The 20858-nt window shown below is 44.8% G+C and overlaps 1 protein-coding gene, 1 long non-coding RNA gene and 2 other non-coding genes across 4 annotated transcripts in view; 2 read left to right on the top strand and 2 right to left on the bottom strand.

Annotated features, from left to right (window-relative positions):
• LOC124022072 (E3 ubiquitin-protein ligase DTX4-like) overlaps positions 1-7555 on the bottom strand; it is a 70092-nt gene extending 62537 nt beyond the window's left edge. The window contains 2 exon segments of the mRNA XM_046337131.1: positions 5711-5925; positions 7204-7555. Of these exon segments, the coding sequence (XP_046193087.1) occupies positions 5711-5925; positions 7204-7289 (301 nt within the window). The 5' untranslated portion in view covers positions 7290-7555.
• A 1501-nt stretch (positions 7556-9056) lies between these two features.
• trnat-ugu lies at positions 9057-9128 on the top strand. Its single transcript has one exon. It is a non-coding gene; the product is annotated as a tRNA-Thr (tRNA).
• A 643-nt stretch (positions 9129-9771) lies between these two features.
• Positions 9772-9844, top strand: trnak-uuu. The gene has a single exon. It is a non-coding gene; the product is annotated as a tRNA-Lys (tRNA).
• A 3223-nt stretch (positions 9845-13067) lies between these two features.
• LOC124022071 lies at positions 13068-14705 on the bottom strand. The gene is made up of 2 exons (XR_006836343.1): positions 14573-14705; positions 13068-14222 (listed from the first exon to the last, which is right to left on the bottom strand). It is a non-coding gene; the product is annotated as an uncharacterized LOC124022071 (long non-coding RNA).
• Positions 14706-20858: the final 6153 nt, after the last annotated feature.

Here is a 20858-nt window from a genome sequence, read left to right as displayed (position 1 = left end):
TCTGTATGTTGTCAGCCTCTCTGTCTATCTGTATGTTGTCAGCCTCTCTGTCTATCTGTATGTTGTCAGCCTCTCTGTCTATCTGTATGTTGTCAGCCTCTCTGTCTATCTATCTGTTGTCAGCAACAAAGTAATGGGAGTCTTTGACGGCATCACAGAAGCACCGCATCACACAGTGGTGGGAAAAGCCAGGACGCGGAGAGAGGAGAAACATGGTGAGGCTTAAAACGATCCCCACGGGGCGCAAAGCTCGTTTAGAGACTGCTTGGCCTGCGGTGAGCTGCGAGCTTCTCTATTCTCATGCGGTCTGTCTCGAGCACCAACGTTGTGAGAGGATGTGGGAGGGAGAGGTGTCACAGTGTCATACAATCATCAGCTGTGGTGAAATATCAGAGTGGAGCGACAAGGTAAAGAGAGATGGTTCCGTCGTTACTGCTCTCTTTCTTTCTCGTCCTCTCTTTTGTCTTCATCTTCCACTTCGGTGAACTTAGAATTGTCGGTGCGCCCTCTACCCTGCGTGAATGTCTAGGCCACAATAGAGGAACAAACATCTGTTCTCTCAACTTCAACAAAGAGAGAGAGAGATGGGCTTCCCCTATTACCTCCTTCCATCTCCCTCTCTTTCTATCACTCCTTCCATCTCCCTCTCTTTCTACCCCTCCTTCCATCTCCCTCTCTTTCTATCCCTCCTTCCATCTCCCTCTCTTTCTATCCCTCCTTCCATCTCCCTCTCTTTCTATCCCTCCTTCCATCTTCCTCTCTTTCTATCCCTCCTTCCATCTCCCTCTCTTTCTATCCCTCCTTCCATCTCCCTCTCTTTCTATCCCTCCTTCCATCTCCCTCTCTTTCTATCCCCCTTCTTTCTATCCCTCCTTCCATCTCCCTCTCTTTCTATCCCTCCTTCCATCTCCCTCTCTTTCTATCCCTCCTTCCATCTCCCTCTCTTTCTATCCCTCCTTCCATCTCCCTCTCTTTCTATCCCTCCTTCCATCTCCCTCTCTTTCTATCCCTCCTTCCATCTCCCTCTCTTTCTATCCCCCTCTCTTTCTATCCCTCCTTCCATCTCCCTCTCTTTCTATCCCTCCTTCCATCTCCCTCTCTTTCTATCCCTCCTTCCATCTCCCTCTCTTTCTATCCCTCCTTCCACCCCCCTCTCTTTCTATCCCTCCTTCCATCTTCCTCTCTTTCTATCCCTCCTTCCATCTCCCTCTCTTTCTATCCCTCCTTCCATCTCCCTCTCTTTCTATCCCTCCTTCCATCTCCCTCTCTTTCTATCCCTCCTTCCATCTCCCTCTCTTTCTATCCCTCCTTCCATCTCCCTCTCTCTATCCCTCCTTCCACCCCCTCTCTTTTCTATCCCTCCTTCCATCTTCCTCTCTTTCTATCCCTCCTTCCATCTCCCTCTCTTTCTATCCCTCCTTCCATCTCCCTCTTTCTATCCCTCCTTCCACCCCCTCTCTTTCTATCCCTCCTTCCATCTCCCTCTCTTTCTATCCCTCCTTCCATCTCCCTCTCTTTCTATCCCTCCTTCCATCTCCCTCTCTTTCTATCCCTCCTTCCATCTCCCTCTCTTTCTATCCCTCCTTCCATCTCCCTCTCTTTCTATCCCCTCTCTCTTTCTATCCCTCCTTCCATCTCCCTCTCTTTCTATCCCTCCTTCCATCTCCTCTCTTTCTATCCCTCCTTCCATCTCCCTCTCTTTCTATCCCTCCTTCCATCCGCCTCTCTTTCTATCCCTCCTTCCATCTCCCTCTCTTTCTATCCCTCCTTCCATCTCCCTCTCTTTCTATCCCTCCTTCCATCTCCCTCTCTTTCTATCCCTCCTTCCATCTCCCTCTCTTTCTATCCCTCCTTCCATCTCCCTCTCTTTCTATCCCTCCTTCCATCTCCCTCTCTTTCTATCCCTCCTTCCATCCGCCTCTCTTTCTATCCCTCCTTCCATCTCCCTCTCTTTCTATCCCTCCTTCCATCTCCCTCTCTTTCTATCCCTCCTTCCATCTCCCTCTCTTTCTATCCCTTCTTCCATCTCCCTCTCTTTCTATCCCCCTCTCTTTCTATCCCTCCTTCCATCTCCCTCTCTTTCTATCCCTCCTTCCATCTCCCTCTCTTTCTATTCCTCCTTCCATCTCCCTCTCTTTCTATCCCTCCTTCCATCTCCCTCTCTTTCTATCCCTCCTTCCACCCCCTCTCTTTCTATCCCTCCTTCCATCTTCCTCTCTCTTTCTATCCCTCCTTCCATCTCCCTCTCTTTCTATCCCTCCTTCCATCTCCCTCTCTTTCTATCCCTCCTTCCATCTCCCTCTCTTTCTATCCCTCCTTCCATCTCCCTCTCTTTCTATCCCTCCTTCCATCCGCCTCTCTTTCTATCCCTCCTTCCATCCCCCTCTCTTTCTATTCCTCCTTCCATCTCCCTCTCTTTCTATCCCCCTCTCTTTCTATCCCTCCTTCCATCTCCCTCTCTTTCTATCCCTCCTTCCATCTCCCTCTCTTTCTATCCCTCCTTCCATCTCCCTCTCTTTCTATCCCTCCTTCCATCTCCCTCTCTTTCTATCCCTCCTTCCATCTCCCTCTCTTTCTATCCCTCCTTCCATCTCCCTCTCTTTCTATCCCCCTGTATCTTTCTATCCTCCTTCCATCTCCCTCTCTTTCTATCCCTCCTTCCATCTCCCTCTCTTTCTATCCCTCCTTCCATCTCCCTCTCTTTCTATCCCTTTCCATCCCCTCTCTTTCTATCCCTCCTTCCATCTTCCCTCTCTTTCTATCCCTCCTTCCATCTCCCTCTCTTTCTATCCCTCCTTCCATCTCCCTCTCTTTCTATCCCTCCTTCCATCTCCCTCTCTTTCTATCCCTCCTTCCATCTCCCTCTCTTTCTATCCCTCCTTCCATCTCCCTCTCTTTCTATCCCTCCTTCCACCCCCCTCTCTTTCTATCCCTCCTTCCATCTTCCTCTCTTTCTATCCCTCCTTCCATCTCCCTCTCTTTCTATCCCTCCTTCCATCTCCCTCTCTTTCTATCCCTCCTTCCATCTCCCTCTTTCTATCCCTCCTTCCATCCCTCTCTTTCTATCCCTCCTTCCATCTCCCTCTATCCCTCCTTCCATCTCCCTCTCTTTCTATCCCTCCTTCCATCTCCCTCTCTTTCTATCCCTCCTTCCATCTCCCTCTCTTTCTATCCCCCTCTCTTTCTATCCCTCCTTCCATCTCCCTCTCTTTCTATCCCTCCTTCCATCTCCCTCTCTTTCTATCCCTCCTTCCATCTCCCTCTCTTTCTATCCCTCCTTCCATCCGCCCATCCCTCCTTCCATCTCCCTCTTTCTATCCCTCCCCATCTCCCTCTCTTTCTCTATCCCTCCTTCCATCTCCTCTCTTCCATCTCCCTCTCTTTCTATCCCTCCTTCCATCTCCTCTCTTTCTATCCCTCCTTCCATCTCCCTCTCTTTCTATCCCTCCTTCCATCTCCCTCTCTTTCTATCCCTCCTTCCATCTCCCTCTCTTTCTATCCCTCCTTCCATCTCCCTCTCTTTCTATCCCTCCTTCCATCTCCCTCTCTTTCTATTCCTCCTTCCATCTCCCTCTCTTTCTATCCCTCCTTCCATCTCCCTCTCTTTCTATCCCTCCTTCCATCTCCCTCTCTTTCTATCCCTCCTTCCATCTCCCTCTCTTTCTATCCCTCCTTCCATCCGCCTCTCTTTCTATCCCTCCTTCCATCTCCCTCTCTTTCTATCCCTCCTTCCATCTCCCTCTCTTTCTATCCCTCCTTCCATCTCCCTCTCTTTCTATCCCTCCTTCCATCTCCCTCTCTTTCTATTCCTCCTTCCATCTCCCTCTCTTTCTATTCCTCCTTCCATCTCCCTTCTTTCTATCCCTCCTTCCATCTCCCTCTCTTTCTATCCCTCCTTCCATCTCCCTCTCTTTCTATCCCTCCTTCCATCTCCCTTCCTATCCCCCTCTCTTTCTATCCCTCCTTCCATCTCCCTCTCTTTCTATCCCTCCTTCCATCTCCTTCTTTCTATCTTCCATCTCCCTTTCTTTCTATCCCTCCTTCCATCTCCCTCTCTTTCTATCCCTCCTTCCATCTCCCTCTCTTTCTATCCCTCCTTCCATCTCCCTCTCTTTCTATTCCTCCTTCCATCTCCCTCTCTTTCTATCCCCCTCTCTTTCTATCCCTCCTTCCATCTCCATCTCTTTCTATTCCTCCTTCCATCTCCCTCTCTTTCTATCCCCCTCTCTTTCTATCCCTCCTTCCATCTCCCTCTCTTTCTATTCCTCCTTCCATCTCCCTCTCTTTCTATCCCCCTCTCTTTCTATTCCTCCTTCCATCTCCCTCTCTTTCTATCCCCCTCTCTTTCTATCCCTCCTTCCATCTCCCTCTCTTTCTATTCCTCCTTCCATCTCCCTCTCTTTCTATCCCCCTCTCTTTCTATTCCTCCTTCCATCTCCCTCTCTTTCTATCCCCCTCTCTTTCTATCCCTCCTTCCATCCCCCTCTCTTTCTATTCCTCCTTCCATCTCCCTCTCTTTCTATCCCCCTCTCTTTCTATTCCTCCTTCCATCTCCCTCTCTTTCTATCCCCCTCTCTTTCTATCCCTCCTTCCATCTCCCTCTCTTTCTATCCCCCTCTCTTTCTATCCCTCCTTCCATCTCCCTCTCCCACGTCCCGAGCCTCTGTCACCACTGGCCCCTACAGATCTGGCCTATTGACAAAACTAAAGACAAGACTAAAGACATTAACAGGAGACAGTGTGGCTGAGACTATAGAGGAGGAGGAGGAGGAGGGGGGGGGCTACCGGAGGTGGATTCTCAGATTCTCTGCTGTTTAAGCCTTGAATCACATTCTCTCTGCTTTCCCCTTACACTCTGTATCTGTCACAAAGAGCACCCTATTCCCTTTGTAGTGCACTACTTTTGACTAAAACTAGTGCATTATGTAGGAAATAGGGTGCCCTTTCTCTCTCGCTCCCTCTGCTTATCCCACCCAGTGTCAGTCCCCACACAGCAGCTGCGTGCGTTAGATTCGGGGACTACGGGGAAGAATGTCTCTCGTAAGAGAGGCCAAGGCTCTGTGAGGTACAGCTGTCGTAGGTCATCCCACTTTCACCCCATTCTGTCTGACAGGCAAGTGGAGGGTTTAACTCCGGGACCCAGTAGGAATATGGAACTGATTGTAATTCATTCTTAATTCTCATTCTATGACGGAATGGAACCAAGCTGTGAGCTTTAAGCTCCACCCCAGTGGTGAAGCAGTCTATTAGTTGAACCACATGCAAAACAGATAACGTGAAGTAAAAACCAGAACAGACTGATAACTGAGCCTAAGATGTTTAAAAATTGCCTATGTAGAAGTAAGAATACTGATAGGACTTTTGTCTATAACAATATATCCACTCTGGACAGACCGAGACACAGAGACACTCACTGGACATCACAGGAGGTTGGCGGGACCTTAATTGGGGAGAACTGGCTGGTGGTAATGACTGGAGCAGAATAAGTGGAATGGTATCAAATACATCAAGCACGTGGTTTCCCGTCTCTCTTCCATCCAGTTTTGATTTCTATGTGCCATATATTTTAAACTGTGCTGTTTCACAAACGTTCTCCACCTATATACATCCACGTGCCTTACACAAACAACACCAGGCGCGTAACAACACCACATTGGCATCCCCACAACAACAACAGCCATTCCCACCTCTCCAGCTCTCGTCTTCTTACCTGTGTCCTGCCTGAACTGGTGCATCGACTGCAGGTCTAGGATGTAGGGCGAGAGGCGGTTGTCGACTTGGCCTAGCACGACGCTCCCACCACGGGGATCGCTTCGTATCACCGCCTCGATGTGGTGGGAGACGGTCGGGCTGTAGGGCCGCCACCGCCCGTGTTCGTTGAGCCATTCCCACACGACCACAGCGGACGCATGGAGCATGGTGGCCCTGAAAAGAGAAGTGAGAAAATACTCCTCTGTTAGCAACCATTATTTTAAAAGAAGGCGCGACGTTGTGTTTACATCCGGAACCAGGCTAGACTTTTGTTCATTTAGATTTGGCTACAAAGTAGTAGAAACGAGGATCGATGTCTCATCACTGATTCCAACATCACTTGGCTCAATCTAGCCTACACGAAGTCCCGTAGTTTCTAAGTTATATGGGCTTGAAGCTAGGTGATATCTACACAGAAATACAGGTCTCCCTAAATGAACAAAGAGGATCTTACATTTAGTCATCCGGCGACGTCCTAATGTGAAGGAGCGCAGCATCTGGGCACAAACATCCGTGTCACTTTCATGGTCGAACACGGAGAAATCTGATTTTATACCCGGTTGTGATGCCTTCATAAACCGTGGACAGGTAAAGAAACGGAGAGAGTGCTCCTGTTATTCTCGTCGAAAGACTTGCTTTTCAGTCACGTTCTAGCATAAAGAAACTAAATGTGTCCGACTGATTCTTATAAATCCCTTTGGCAGAGTCACTTGTTGCGCAAGTGGCGAGACCAAGCTACACTTCTTGAGTGGCGAGAGAAAGGAGCTCCGTTCCAGTCGTTGGGGCGTCGTGTGCTGAACTGTTCCAAACTGACATCCAACACCCCTCTCGTAATAGACCTACCTACCAATACCCGTAACTCCCGGATCGAGCTTTCACAAATCTTTGAAACCGGCTGGACAGGTATATACTACGCAGAGAGAACGGATTGGGTGTACAGTTGCATTCAGTACAATACAATTTCATTCACTACCAGGCACAACATGTTTGTGGGCGATTACTCAGCTCTTTGTGATCATTGGCTAATCATCGCGTCATTTTCCCTAGAAACGGTACAGTCGGCCTATTGAACATGTTTATTACATATCATTACTGTAACTATGTATCGTCCCTCGGGTGCGAGATGGGCTACATTAGGCTACAAGTAAACCAATTGTGTCAATTACTGTACACAACTACCTAGGCTAAGCACAAGAAATAAACCATTCAATAGGAAAACTTTCCAGTATCTATATAGGTTTTTTTATAGCCTCTCTATTGACTTGTCCAAGTTCAGAGAAAGGCGACTTGTTATGATAGAAGTGATTATGATGTATGGTGATCATGGAGCATTTGGAACGCATGTTTACGCACGGGCTAGTCCTTTTTTTATAAACACAATCAAAACGCAAACAACAAATGCAGCATTTTATTGGTATTTGAAAATCACATACCTATTCACTAGTTACTTACGTTCGTTGCGTTGGAGGCTTGGTTTTAGAAATGGGTTCAAAACCAAGACTAACTATCCGCCCGTCTTCCACACGCATGTTTCTCATTTACAATCCTCAAGTGGCTTTAGTGATGGAAAAAAATACGCCTTTTCATAAATCCATAAAATACAATTCAATTAAATTCCTGCGCGTATTTATTGGATATCGAATTCGAGTTCCAGGGTGGAATTGATTCAGTTTTCCAGAGCAAATATTGGACATATTTGATGTCCTCTGGCTAACCATACGTATCCGTCTCTGTATTCCGAAACTGAATATGTTCCATTCCGGAGGCTGGTACCTCCGTTCTATTTCTATACCACGCCCAAAGCCATAGGAGGCTGGTACCTCCGTTCTATTTCTATACCACGCCCAAAGCCATAGGAGGCTGGTACCTCCGTTCTATTTCTATACCACGCCCAAAGCCATAGGAGGCTGGTACCTCCGTTCTATTTCTATACCACGCCCAAAGCCATAGGAGGCTGGTACCTCCGTTCTATTTCTATACCACGCCCAACGCCATAGGAGGCTGGTACCTCCGTTCTATTTCTATACCACGCCCAAAGCCATAGGAGGCTGGTACCTCCGTTCTATTTCTATACCACGCCCAAAGCCATAGGAGGCTGGTACCTCCGTTCTATTTCTATACCACGCCCAAAGCCATAGGAGGCTGTCTATAGCAAGCCCGTCATGTGCATTGATTTCCCAAAGTAGTAGTACGCCACTGGTGCAGATCTGCCCTGAAGTTATCCCAAATTGTAAATGCATTGGCAAACACAAAAATAGCAAGGTATAGTGTTGCCTTACAGGCTATGCCAACTGCAGGTGTATTTATTTGTGTGTCCATTCTGTGTTATTTTACTTGTATATACAGTTGAAGTCAGAAGTTTACATACACCTTAGCCAAATACATTTTCACAATTCCTGACATTTAATCCGAGTAAAAATCCCCTGTTTTATGTCAGTTAGGATCACAACTTTATTTTAAGAATGTGAAAATGTCAGAATATTAGTAGAGATACTGATTTATTTAATCTTTTATTTCCTTCATCACATTCCCAGTGGGCCAGAAGTTTACATACACTCAATTAGTATTTGGTTGCCTTCAAATTGTTCAAAACTTGGGTCAAGCATTTTGGGTAGCCTTCTACAAGCTTCCCACAATAAGTTTGGTGAATTTTGGCCCATTCCTCCTGACAGAGCTGGTGTAACTGAGTCAGGTTTGTAGGCCTCCTTGCTCGCACATGCTTTTTCAGTTCTGCCCACACATTTTCTATAGGATTGAGGTCAGGGCTTTGTGATGGCCACACCAATACCTTGACTTTGTTGTCCTTTAGCCATTTTGCCACAACTTTGTAAGTATGCTTGGTGTCATTGTCCATTTGGAAGACTAATTTGCAATTATGTTGGGAACCAGTATACCACGGCTAAGGGCTGTATCCAGGCACTCCGCGTTGCGTTGTACAGGGACAGCGGATTTTGGTCATATACCACACCCCCTCGGGGCCTTATTGCTTAATTATCCACTTGAGCGCAACAAATGACAGGCTACAAACAACTCCTGAAAGGCTTGTTGACAAATGTCGTTCTTTGACGCCATCTAGTGGTTGAAGTTGAAAACACATTGCAAGTCAGAATGCAGGATATTTTTTGTTGTCTTTATCGTGTTGATTTAAAATACTGATATAAGGATGTTTTACCAATAAAATTAAATCGATCAATTGAGGTCTTTGCAAGCAACCATATATGGTTTCAGAATGCTAATAGAACTCTAATGAAAAACTATCTATGCCACAGTCAAAAACAGTCTGCGTTTCAGGCTCAACAGAACAGGGCTCCATAGCTCAGGGGTTAGAGCACTGGTCTTGTAAACCAGGGTCGCGAGTTCAAATCTCGCTGGGGCCTGTATACTTTTTTTTTTTTCCTTTAATCGGATCAACACGTCGGTCTTTCACGTCCTAAACTTGGACAAGACAAAAAATAACTGCCACGATGCATTAGTCTCATTTTATTTTTGCTCACGTTAATGACGTTAATAAATGACGTATGTTGATCAGAGGAAAACAATGAATTGCCAATAAATGAAGATTAAAGGAACAACACAGAGGCTGACAATAGCTTTTCCGTGCACATTGACACTTACAAATGGCCAATGGTGTATCTTTGCATCGGTAGGGTATTATTATCAACACGTACACATTGCCAATAGTGTATCTTTGCGCCGGTACTAGGTTAGCCGACCACAGAAAGAAATGGAACACTAGCGAGCTATGATGTAGCTACAGTAACTAGCTAAATTAACGTTAGTATAACCAAAGATACGATATTCACCTGTGGGTAAAACCAAAACTCTATTAATCTGTGTTATAAACGTTACGATGCTGCCTGCAATACCCTTACAGTAACGTTAGCTATGGGGTTGAAAAGTGCCCCCGAGCCCTTGAGCTGAGCAACACAGAAACAATAGTCGCTTTCCGAGCAAGTCGAGACGTGATCTACCCTACGACTTTTCAAAATCAAAATCTTTCCACTTTCTCTGCCAGTCAGAGCCCGGATAGCTCAGTCGGTAGAGCATCAGACTTTTAATCTGAGGGTCCAGGGTTCAAGTCCCTGTTCGGGCGGTGTTTTTTTTTTTCTTTTTACCGCTCTCGGTTGCCTTCTTCCTCATCTGCATAGACAGAACGAACGTTAACGAATATTATTATCGGCCTCGATAGCTTCTGTGACTGAGGTTAATTGGAATCATGTTGGGAAATACATGCTATAACGTTACATCTGGTGTTAGGCTTGTTAACTTTAGCTAGCTCGACAAACCCATCAAAACCATATTTTCAAGTAGAGAAGGACGCTTTTTAATACACAATACAAGTATGTGTGATATTTAACAATTTTTCAAATAAGTGAACTGAAATTAAGAAAGCCAACCACATTTTCCAACCGAGCTAGCGAACACGGTGCTCTCTAGTTAGCTAACGTTATCTAGTTGTATTGGATAGCTGCAAACAAGTCTGATACGTTGTGTGACATTATAGTAACAATACATTAACGCAATAATTACACCTAAAGCGTCGACTTCTCTTATAACTTACACGAGGGACAGTGTTTTAGTTGGTGTGTTCTTGCCTCACATTATTTAGCTAGCAGGCACATAACCAGCGCCAGGTCATGAAATCCCTCCGCCACAACCGCAGTGCCAAACCATCAAAGGCGCTACATGTTCAATCTGATGTCTGCCTTGGCTGTCAAGCATTTACCGTGATATGGCCTCTACAGAAGTCAGGGCATGTATACTTCTTATACTATGCGGAGCAGCGCAGGGCTGTTGTGAAGGAAGATCAAATCAAATCACACTTTATTTGTCACATGCGTCAAATACAACACGTGTAGACCTTAAAACTTGTTATGGATGGGGGCAGTATTGAGTAGCTTGGATAAATAAGGTGCCCAGAGTAAACTGCCTGCTACTCAGTCCCAGAAGCTAAGATATGCATATTATTAGTATATTTGGTTAGCAAACACTCTGAAGTTCCTAAAACTGTTTGAATGATGTCTGTGAGTATAACATAACTAATATGGCAGGCAAAAATCTGAGAAAAAATCCAACCAGGAAGTAGGAAATCTGAGGTTTGTAGTTTTTCAACTCATTGCCTATTGAATACACAGTGTCTATGGGGTCATATTGCACTGCCTAAGGCTTCCACTAGATGTCAACAGTCTTTAGAACCTTGTTTGATGCTTCTACTGTGAAGTGGGTGGCGAATGAGAGGGGATTGAGTCAGAGGTCTGCCAGAGAGGCATGAGCTGACCACGTGCGTTCACATAAGAGTAAGCTTGCTTTCCATTGCATTTCTACCGACAAAGGAATTCTCCGGTTGGAACATTATTGAAGATCTATGATAAAAACATCCTAAAGATTGATTCTATACATCGTTTGACACTTTTCTACGGACTGTAACGGAACTTTTTTACTTTTTGTCCGCAGGCGCGTCATGATTTTGGATTACTGGGCTAAACGCGTGAACAAAAAGGAGGTATTTGGACATAAATTATGGATTTTATCAAACATTTAATGTGCAACTGGGATTCCTGGGAGTGCATTCTGATGAAGATCATGAAAGGTAAGTGAATATTTATAATGCTATTTCTGACTTCTGTTGACTACACAACATGGTGGAAATCTGTGTGGGTTGTTTTGGTCTCTGAGTGCTGTACTCAGATTATTGCACTGTGTGCTTTTTTGGGTAAAGCTTTTTTGAAATTTGACACAGTGGTTGCATTAAGGAGAAGTTTATCTAAAGTTCCATGCATAACAGTTGTATGTTTTAGCAATGTTTATTATGAGTATATCTGTAAATTGATGTGGCTCTCTGCAAAATCACCGGATGTTTAGGAACTACTGGAAAATAACGCGGCAATGTACACTGAGATTTTTTGATATAAATATGAACTTTATCAAACAAAACATACATGTATTGTGTAACATGAAGTCCTATGAGTATCATCTGATGAAGATCATCAAAGGTTAGTGATTAATTTATCTCTTTTTCTGCTTTTTGTGACTCCTCTCTTTGGCTGGAAAAATGGCTGTGTTTTTCTGTGACTAGGCACTCACCTAACATAATTGCTTGGTGTGCTTTTGTCGTGAAGTCTTTTTGAAATCGGACACTGTGGTGGGATTAACAAGAATTGTATCTTTAAAATGGTCTCAAATACTTATGAGATTTCTGTTGTTTGAATTTGTCTCCATGCACTTTCACTGGCTGTTGTTATATCGATCCCGTTAGCGCGATCTCAGCCCAAAGAGGTTTAACCAACAGTGCAGTTCAAGAAGAGTTAAGAAAATATGTACCAAATAAACGAAAGTAAAACATAATAAAAAAGTAACACAATAAAATAATGTAAATAGTCCGGGTGGCCATTTGGTTAATTGTTCAGCAGTTATGGGGGCTTGGGGGTTGAAGCTGTTAAGGAGCCGTTTGTTCCTATACTTGATGCTCTGGTACCGCTTGCCATGCGGTAGCAGAGAAACGGTCCATGACTTGGGTGACTTGGAGTCTCTGACACTTTTTGGGCTTGGATGGAAAGGAAGCTTGGTCCCAGTGATGTACTGGGCCGTATGCACTATCCTCTGTAGCCTTACGGTCAGATGCCGAGCAGTTGCCATACCAGGTGGTGATGCAACCGGTCAGGATGCTCTCGATGGTGCAGCTGTCAAGGATGGGAGTTTATGTTTATACAAGACCTCCCGACCTCACCTACCTTCAACCAATCATGCCCTCTGCATTGGAACAACATTTGAGAGGCCATGGCGATACGGTATGGAGCTCAAGTTGGTCTCTGCATGGCTCCGGGGGCCGCAATTCTGTCACACCATCCATAGGGCACCTCAGACCACATTTTCGGATCAAGCACCAATTGGCTCTTAGCTTTGGGTAGTAAGCGAATTAACGGAACCGAATCACATTGGTGAAAGAGTTGTTCACTTGGCTCCCTGATTTGCATACTGCTACTTCTCCTTTTTGAGCTATTTATTTTTTCTGCAGATACATTACAAACTAATTGTAAAGAGGGTGAGTCCTCACTGCAGAAACAATAAATAGTGAGGAGATCACAGCAATCTGGTGCATGTAATACATTGTTTTTGCAGGACATCTAATCATTTGGCCAGATCTGACATATGGACCGGCTCGGAGCCAAATGATCCGGCTCACTGAAAAGACTCACCGAAAATGACAATCACTACAAAAGTTACAGGTGCTTGCGCCAGTTTCTCAAAACAGTTTCGACACAGGTTTACACTTTGTGAACAATAATATTTCTTACATTTGATCAAAGAAACGTAAATATAGCAAACATTCTTTATAATCATTTAGCAAATACATATATTTATTACGCATCATGTAATACGTTATAATAATACATTCATCTGTTATCGAGGATCCTTGGGACGTGCCTACCCCACAGAAGTTGAAATGTAAAATAGTTAATGTAAGGATTAAAGTATTGCTTGTGGATTAAGGTTAGGATTTAGGGTAGGGACGTCTCAAGTGTATCACTGACCCAAAAATAATCATAGTTTACTTAAAAATTATGGTGTACGTCTGCCCTCTTGTGGGGATATTGTCTATTACACGTACCGTGATATCCCCTTTGATATCAAGCAAGGCCAGATTAAATGTGACATTGATCTTGACTAGTAAACCTTCCAGTTACAATATCAGTAGCACCACCACCAGAGAGATGAATGATTCCTCCTTTATACCTTACCAGCTTCCCTTTCATATTCACACACTCAAAGGATCCTCCTTTATACCTCTCACCCCCCAATAAAATGCTTATGCTGGTTTAAAATCACTAGCTTTAAACTGGAAGACTAGGCAGAACATCAGCAAAGACTGGGCCCTAGATAAAATAAACCCTGTATCATTTGATTCAAGGCAATCAAGCTACAGTCATTGGCTACCGATTCATATAGTAAACTATGATAGGAAGACATCCACATCCACTTCAGTGAACATAGAACATTTCATCCAACATTTCACGACAACAAAGAAGTTGGCAACCAGAACATACTACTTTCATACATAACTCAACTCCCTGTGCTACTCTTCTCCTGCTCTAGCAGTGTCCCACTTTCAGCTACTGGGAGATGGAGCTCCTCCTCTTCCTCTGTGCGTTCATCCATCCCCTCAGGACACGTGGCCTCATCAAGATGATCATCACAACAATTCTGGATTCTTTGAACTTCTGACAACGGTTGGCTGTCCTGAACTGGAACAGGAAGATCCTCAATGGACAGATGTGCTGGTGATGCTGTGTTGATCATCGTGGTGTCCTCTTTTCCCGTGACTGTGAAGCCCACTGTTGGCTGTCTCCTTTTTCTCTTGTGAATCGCCAGTAACACGAGCACACAAATGATTAACAGAAGTAGAATATTTATTCCTATCACTGGTACCCTACTCCTTTCTCTATCAATCATTGCAGGCTCCGATCGCTTTTCTAGAGAAAGATAGAAAATAGTAGTGTTAGTGCAGCAAAGATAAGGGAAATGACAACAATATTATACTGAAGCAATAAGGCCTGAGGGGGTGTGGTCTTTGGCTGACAGCCGTGGTATATCAGCCTATCAGCATTCAGGGCTCGAACCACCCAGTTTATAATCTCAACTAGCGAAGACAACAATAGAAAACAGCAAGACTGCCATGACTAAATACTATTCTCTTTAAATATTACACTAACACTACATCTACTATTATGATAATAATAAGACAAAGAACAATGTCTATACGTTAAAAAGTGAATATTAAATACAATACTTAAGTGAGAAAATAATTCAATAGACATCCCACCGTTAACAGTGAGAGTGACTCCATGTGGATATCCTGGCTTACTATCCTGGTTGAAGAAGCACAGGTAGGTCCCCTGGTCAGACGAGCGTACACCGGTGAAGGTGAGGGACAGGTCACCCTCTCCGTAACCATCCTGGTCACTGATGTCCTGTCAATGAATCCAGGGCCAAAGGTAGTATTGGTCGGGTCAATCTTCAGCACAGTCTGTCCATCTTTCTCCCACTGGACATAAATCTCACCATCGGTTGCCTGCTTATTGGTTGAGCCATAGCAGTGAAGTGTGACATTATCTCCGACGTGAGCTGATATTTCTGTCGGGACTGTTAGATGAGGAGGGAGAAGAGGGGTGGGCCTTGAATGGTGTGCCATTATGAAAGTAATTGAATTAGATATAGGTCTACATGGAATGTATGACAATTAAAGTGAATGGGGAAGGTGCTGGGGGTTAAGGTTAGAGAGAAGGTGCTGGGGGTTAAAGTGAAGGGGGAAGTTGCTGGGGGTTAAGGTTAGAGAGAAGGTGCTGGGGTTAAAGTGAAGGGGGAAGGTGCAGGGGGTTAAGGTCAGAGATAAGGTTCTGGAGGATTAATGTTAGAGAGAAGGTGCTGGGGGGTTAAGGTCAGAGAGAAGATGCTGGGGGTTTAAGGTCAGAGAGAAGGTGCTGGGGGTTAAGGTTAGAGAGAAGGTGCTGGGGGTTAAGGTTAGAGAGAAGGTGCTGGGGGTTAAGGTTAGAGAGAAGGTGCTGGGGGTTTAAGGTCAGAGAGAAGGTGCTGGGGGTTAAGGTTAGAGAGAAGGTGCTGGGGGTTAAGGTTAGAGAGAAGGTGCTGGGGGTTAAGGTTAGAGAGAAGGTGCTGGGGGTTAAGGTCAGAGAGAAGGTGCTGGGGGTTAAGGTTAGAGAGAAGGTGCTGGGGGTTAAGGTTAGAGAGAAGGTGCTGGGGGTTAAGGTTAGAGAGAAGGTGCCTGGGGGTTAAGGTTAGAGAGAAGGTGCCTGGGGGTTAAGGTTAGAGAGAAGGTGCTGGGGGTTAAGGTGAGAGAGAAGGTGCTGGGGGTTAAGGTTAGAGAGAAGGTGCTGGGGGTTAAGGTTAGAGAGAAGGTGCTGGGGGATGAAGGTCAGAGAGAAGGTGCCTGGGGGTTAAGTTTAGAGAGAAGGTGCCTGGGGGTTAAGGTTAGAGAGAAGGTGCTGGGGGTTAAGGTCAGAGAGAAGGTGCTGGTGGGTTAAGGTCAGAGAGAAGGTGCCTGGGGGTTAAGTTTAGAGAGAAGGTGCCTGGGGGTTAAGGTTAGAGAGAAGGTGCTGGGGGGTTAAGGTCAGAGAGAAGGTGCTGGTGGGTTAAGGTCAGAGAGAAGGTGCTGGGGAGTTAAGGTCAGAGAGAAGGTGCTGGGGGGGTTAAAGTTAGCGTAGTGTGAAAGCCAAAAGGAGAGGAGTGGAGGATGAGGGAATGAAGGATAAATGGACATGAGTTGAATATTACAATATTGCTTCACATCTGCAACATCTTACCCAGAACATCTAGCTTCACATCTGCAACACTCCGTTTATCACAGACACACTCATATGAGCCCTTGTCATTGTACACCGCAGAGCTGATTGTGAGAGAGAGGTCTTTGTTGATTTCCACCCTCTTCTCAAAGCGCTTTCCTTCAATTAATTTTCCTTGGTCAATCTTGGCAACGTCCTGGCCATCCACAATCCTCCAAACGATGCCAATGTCACAGGTTGCATTGCAAGGGAGAGTGACAGAGTGCTTCAAATTCACAGTTTTAAGAATGATACCATTGGCAATCGAGGGGCATTCTGTGGAAATGGTCGGGAAGGAAAATAAATACAAGGATTATAATGTTTACATATTTGTATCCAAACTAAATCCTCAACATATTTAACATTAGGCTAATACAGTGAACACGCTCAATGATGTTGATCAAGAGGCCAGTTAACACAAAAAGAACATAGTGTATCTAAAATGATTCATTTAGGAAAAGCGTACCAAGAAGGCCAACCATCAATGTAAAAACACAGCAGAAGAGTTTCCAACCCATGCTGTGCTCTACTGCCCCAGGATTCAACATCTGTGAAAATGAACAAGCATTTTAAGATGTGGATTATTGTTGTAATGCCTAAACTATTTAGCCTACACTAAAATAGTAGCCTACTAAGAAACTATCATCTTTGTTGCATAACGTTTTGCTGTGGTTTGCTACAGTGTGCACTACTGCTTGGGTGTGCACTATACACCCCTATAAAAAAAACTTTCTCTTCAGACCATTGCCGTCCATTAAAACAACATTCATTCATCACATACACCTTACAAACTAAGAAACAAGTATCATATTCCACCCCCGACCCCCAAACAAACAGATTTTCAATAGAATATACTTCATTTACCAAACTATAGATTTTTACCTAGGGCGTTGGTTGTCCTGAGAAATAACTACTTTCGTTTTCTTCTTCTTCATTGGACTATTTAAGGCGCATTACCGCCACCAATTGGACTGGAGTGTTAACCAGAGACAGGAAGGTCTAAATCCTACCCATGATTCTCATCTCCCTAAGGAAGCGAAATACATCATTAAATACTACAGCCGCTGAAGATTTTCCCAGCAGTTCACTTAATATTGGCTCTTTAATTTGTTTATTTATTTTGCACCCCATTATTTTTATTTCTACTTTGCACATTCTTCCATTGCAAAACTACCATTCCAGTGTTTACTTGCTATATTGTGTTTACTTTGCCACCATGGCCTTTTTTGCCTTTACCTCCCTTATCTCACCTCATTTGCTCACATTGTATATAGACTTGTTTATACTGTATTATTGACTGTATGTTTGTTTTACTCCATGTGTAACTCTGTGTCGTTGTATGTTTCGAACTGCTTTGCTTTATCTTGGCCAGGTCTCAATTGTAAATGAGAACTTGTTCTCAACTTGCCTACCTGGTTAAATAATGGTGAAAAAACAACATTACTCCTTAAATCTAACAATAATCTCCCCCTTTCCCTCCCATATTGCTTGCACTGAAATGGAACATGTTCCACTGTCTCCATCTCCTCCTGACAGTGATGACATCACCCAGTCGGTTGTTTTCCTACCAATTTCAATGTCCTGTTGAGCCTTGTGTTTCCCAGTCTCAGCCTTGTGAATACACTTTCCTCCCTTCCCCCTCTGCCTGAGGACCTCCCTGCCCCCTCTGCCTGAGGACCTCCCTGCCCCCTCTGCTGCCTGAGGACCTCCCTGCCCCCACATTTTCCTAGATATTATACAGGTGTCTTCCCTTTCCCTTCCTGTTCCACAACTCTTATACAGGTGTCTTCCCTTTCCCTTCCTGTTCCACAACTCTTATACAGGTGTCTTCCCTTTCCCTTCCTGTTCCACAACTCTTATACAGGTGTCTTCCCTTTCCCTTCCTGTTCCACAACTCTTATACAGGTGTCTTCCCTTTCCCTTCCTGTTCCACAACTCTTATACAGGTGTCTCCCCTTTCCCTTCCTGTTCCACAACTCTTATACAGGTGTCTTCCCTTTCCCTTCCTGCTCCACAACTCTTGCCATTTGTTTTTAACCACTGTTCTCATAAACCCTTGGCTTCTGCTTTACTGAATGACAAATCCATTTCAACATTAGGATGTTTGAGAGGCTGCTTGGCGATAGCATCCACCTCCTCATTCCCCTCTACTCCCACATGAGCTGGTACCCAGAGGAACATCACAAACACCCCCGTCTGTTTCACCCTGTACAAGCACTGTGAGACCTCATACAATACACCCTGTCTGCTCTGAGACACACATGAATTTAAGCTCATCAGTGCTGCACAGGAGTCAGACTAGATGACTACCCTGTCATCCTCACCTCCTCCGCCCACTCTGCAGCCAAGAGTATGGACATCTCTATTGTGTAAACAGATAAATGACCTGTTGCTCTTTTCGTCACTGCCACGTTAAACTCTAAAAGCTGTTCCTGTCCTGCCTTTTTTAGGGTCCTTCCTCAACATCTATTAGCCTCTCAAGCAACCCTAGAAATATCACTAGCTGAGGGAACAACCAAGGTGGGAGAGCAGGAAAACCACGTTCCACACACCGGTAAACAGTGTCCTTTGCTCCCGCTTGCCCAACACCTGCCCTCACCGTTAACAGAACTGCATGAAAACATTGCTGGGGTCGAAGGACACTGTCTATCGGTGTCTCGGCTAGCCAGCTACCGTTGTTCCACCTTCTTCTGTAGGGTTTGTCGGTGATTGGCATCAAACGTTATTGTGCATCACCCTCTGTACTGGAACCCCCCCCGCCTCCTTCATGTCATAGTTTTAAAATGTACAGTACAACTATAAAGAGGGGTTCCTGCAGATGCAGGAATGACCACATGTTATATAACTAGGCAAGTCAGTTAAGAACAAATTCTTATTTACAATGACGGCCTACGCCGGACGCTGCTGGGTCAATTGTGCGCCGCCCTATGGGAGTCCTAACCACGGTCGGATGTAATGCAGCCTGGAATCGAACCAAGGACTACAGTGACGCCTCTTGCCCTGAGATCCATTGTTTCAGACTGTTGCGCCACTAGGGAGTCCTGAGTGTGGGAACGCCCAGAAATGCGGGCCGCAATTGCACCCTTCTTGGTTGTCAGCCTATAGCCATGTACTCTTTGGATGCATACAAATAAACAAATACATAAAACATTTATAAAAAATGAATACATTGTTGCATTGATCCATTTGCTGCGATAATAAGGGATAGAGATGATACGATATAGGATTTGTATTTGATCATTTCCTTGAAAAATAACTTGTACACATGAGTCCTCCAAATCAGGTTAATCATCAATATCACCGTTAATGATGATAGTGATAACGCAATTATTTATATTTTGCAAGTATGATTACCTTTTGAAACAGACGTCACGTTCTGAATTTGTTCAGCACATTTTGTTGGATCATACCGGTGTCAGGGTCGTGTAGTTGCTTTCCACAACGACCACTAGATGGTAGTGTAGCCTCATTCCTTAAACCCTTGCTCAGTTAGAAATCAATCTGACCCCAGTGATGGTAACTCTTATCCGCAGAGGACCTGCTGGGGAACTTTTATTACAGCCAGGCAATCACTCACCTCATTCAACCAATTACAGTCTTGGTGGAAGGATATGACTACTTGTGCTGACTGTGTACCTCGACAACCGTGTTTGAGGATGGAATAACCTCTGGGCTATGTGGTTGTCTTTGAATCTGGGACGTGTCTTTCCATGTTGATGATACTGTACGTTGGTCTGACTCTATGCTTAAGGGCCTGAAATAGTCGAACGGTGGTTCAAAGAGAATGAGTCAATGTTGAACTAATGTTTTACTAAGGTTGAATTTCCGTCTCTCTATGACCCTCTATGACCCAAGTCTTCTCCACAGAGAAGCCATTCAGATGTCATATCCAGACAGACTGACTGTAAAACCACCAGTCTGTGTGGCCGCCCAGCAGAGAACTGGCTGGGGGAGAGGGATCAGGGCCAGATTAGCCACATTTGGGACGTGAAGTCACTGGGAGGTGTGTGTGTGTGTGTGTGTGCTTGTGTGTATCTGTGTATGTGCGTTAGAGCTATAGAATGTCTCATAATATTATTATGTCAACTTTAAGACAACCTTCATGCAAGCCATGTTTTTCTTCATGTTGACACATACCATGTCTTCATCACTGATAATTCCTGTTGTCACAACACTAAACGTCTCATGCGCTTGTCATGCATTTGTAATCAGGTCATCTACACAGACAGAGCTACCATGGTTACGTCCCAAATGGCACCCTATTCCCTATGGGTCCTGGTCAAAAGTAGTGCACTATGTAGGGAATAGGGTTCCATTTAAAACTTCTTGTGACTCCCAAACCCGCATGCGGGAGCGTAATCATCGCCTGAATCTAATTAGCATAAAACACTGAACACACCTCAGCAGGGTTGGGGTCAATTCCATTTCAATTCCAGTCAATTCTGAAAATAAACCAAATTCCAATTTCACGTTTTGCTCACTGACAAGCATTAAAGAGAATTTGACTCCCAGAATTGCCTGGAATTATAATGGAAAGGACCCCAACTCTGCACCTCAGGTTTCACAACACCGCATGAGGTAACGTCACAACTAGAGGAATTCCAGTGTTGCTGTATTACGATGTCTCTCCCACACACTTTTACTCTGCCATCCTCTCCTCTTTCTCCCTCTCTCCACCTGTTTATCAATTTGGGAACCCTCCTCCACACCATTCTCAAAGGATTTGTCTGGAACATGTCCCTGGTGCTGACTCTAGGTCAGCGCTTACCGGGG

Source organism: Oncorhynchus gorbuscha, unplaced genomic scaffold, assembly GCF_021184085.1.
Source record: "Oncorhynchus gorbuscha isolate QuinsamMale2020 ecotype Even-year unplaced genomic scaffold, OgorEven_v1.0 Un_scaffold_1286, whole genome shotgun sequence".
NCBI classification, from domain to species: Eukaryota; Metazoa; Chordata; class Actinopteri; order Salmoniformes; family Salmonidae; genus Oncorhynchus; species Oncorhynchus gorbuscha.
This window is presented reverse-complemented; position numbering and strand designations above follow the sequence as displayed.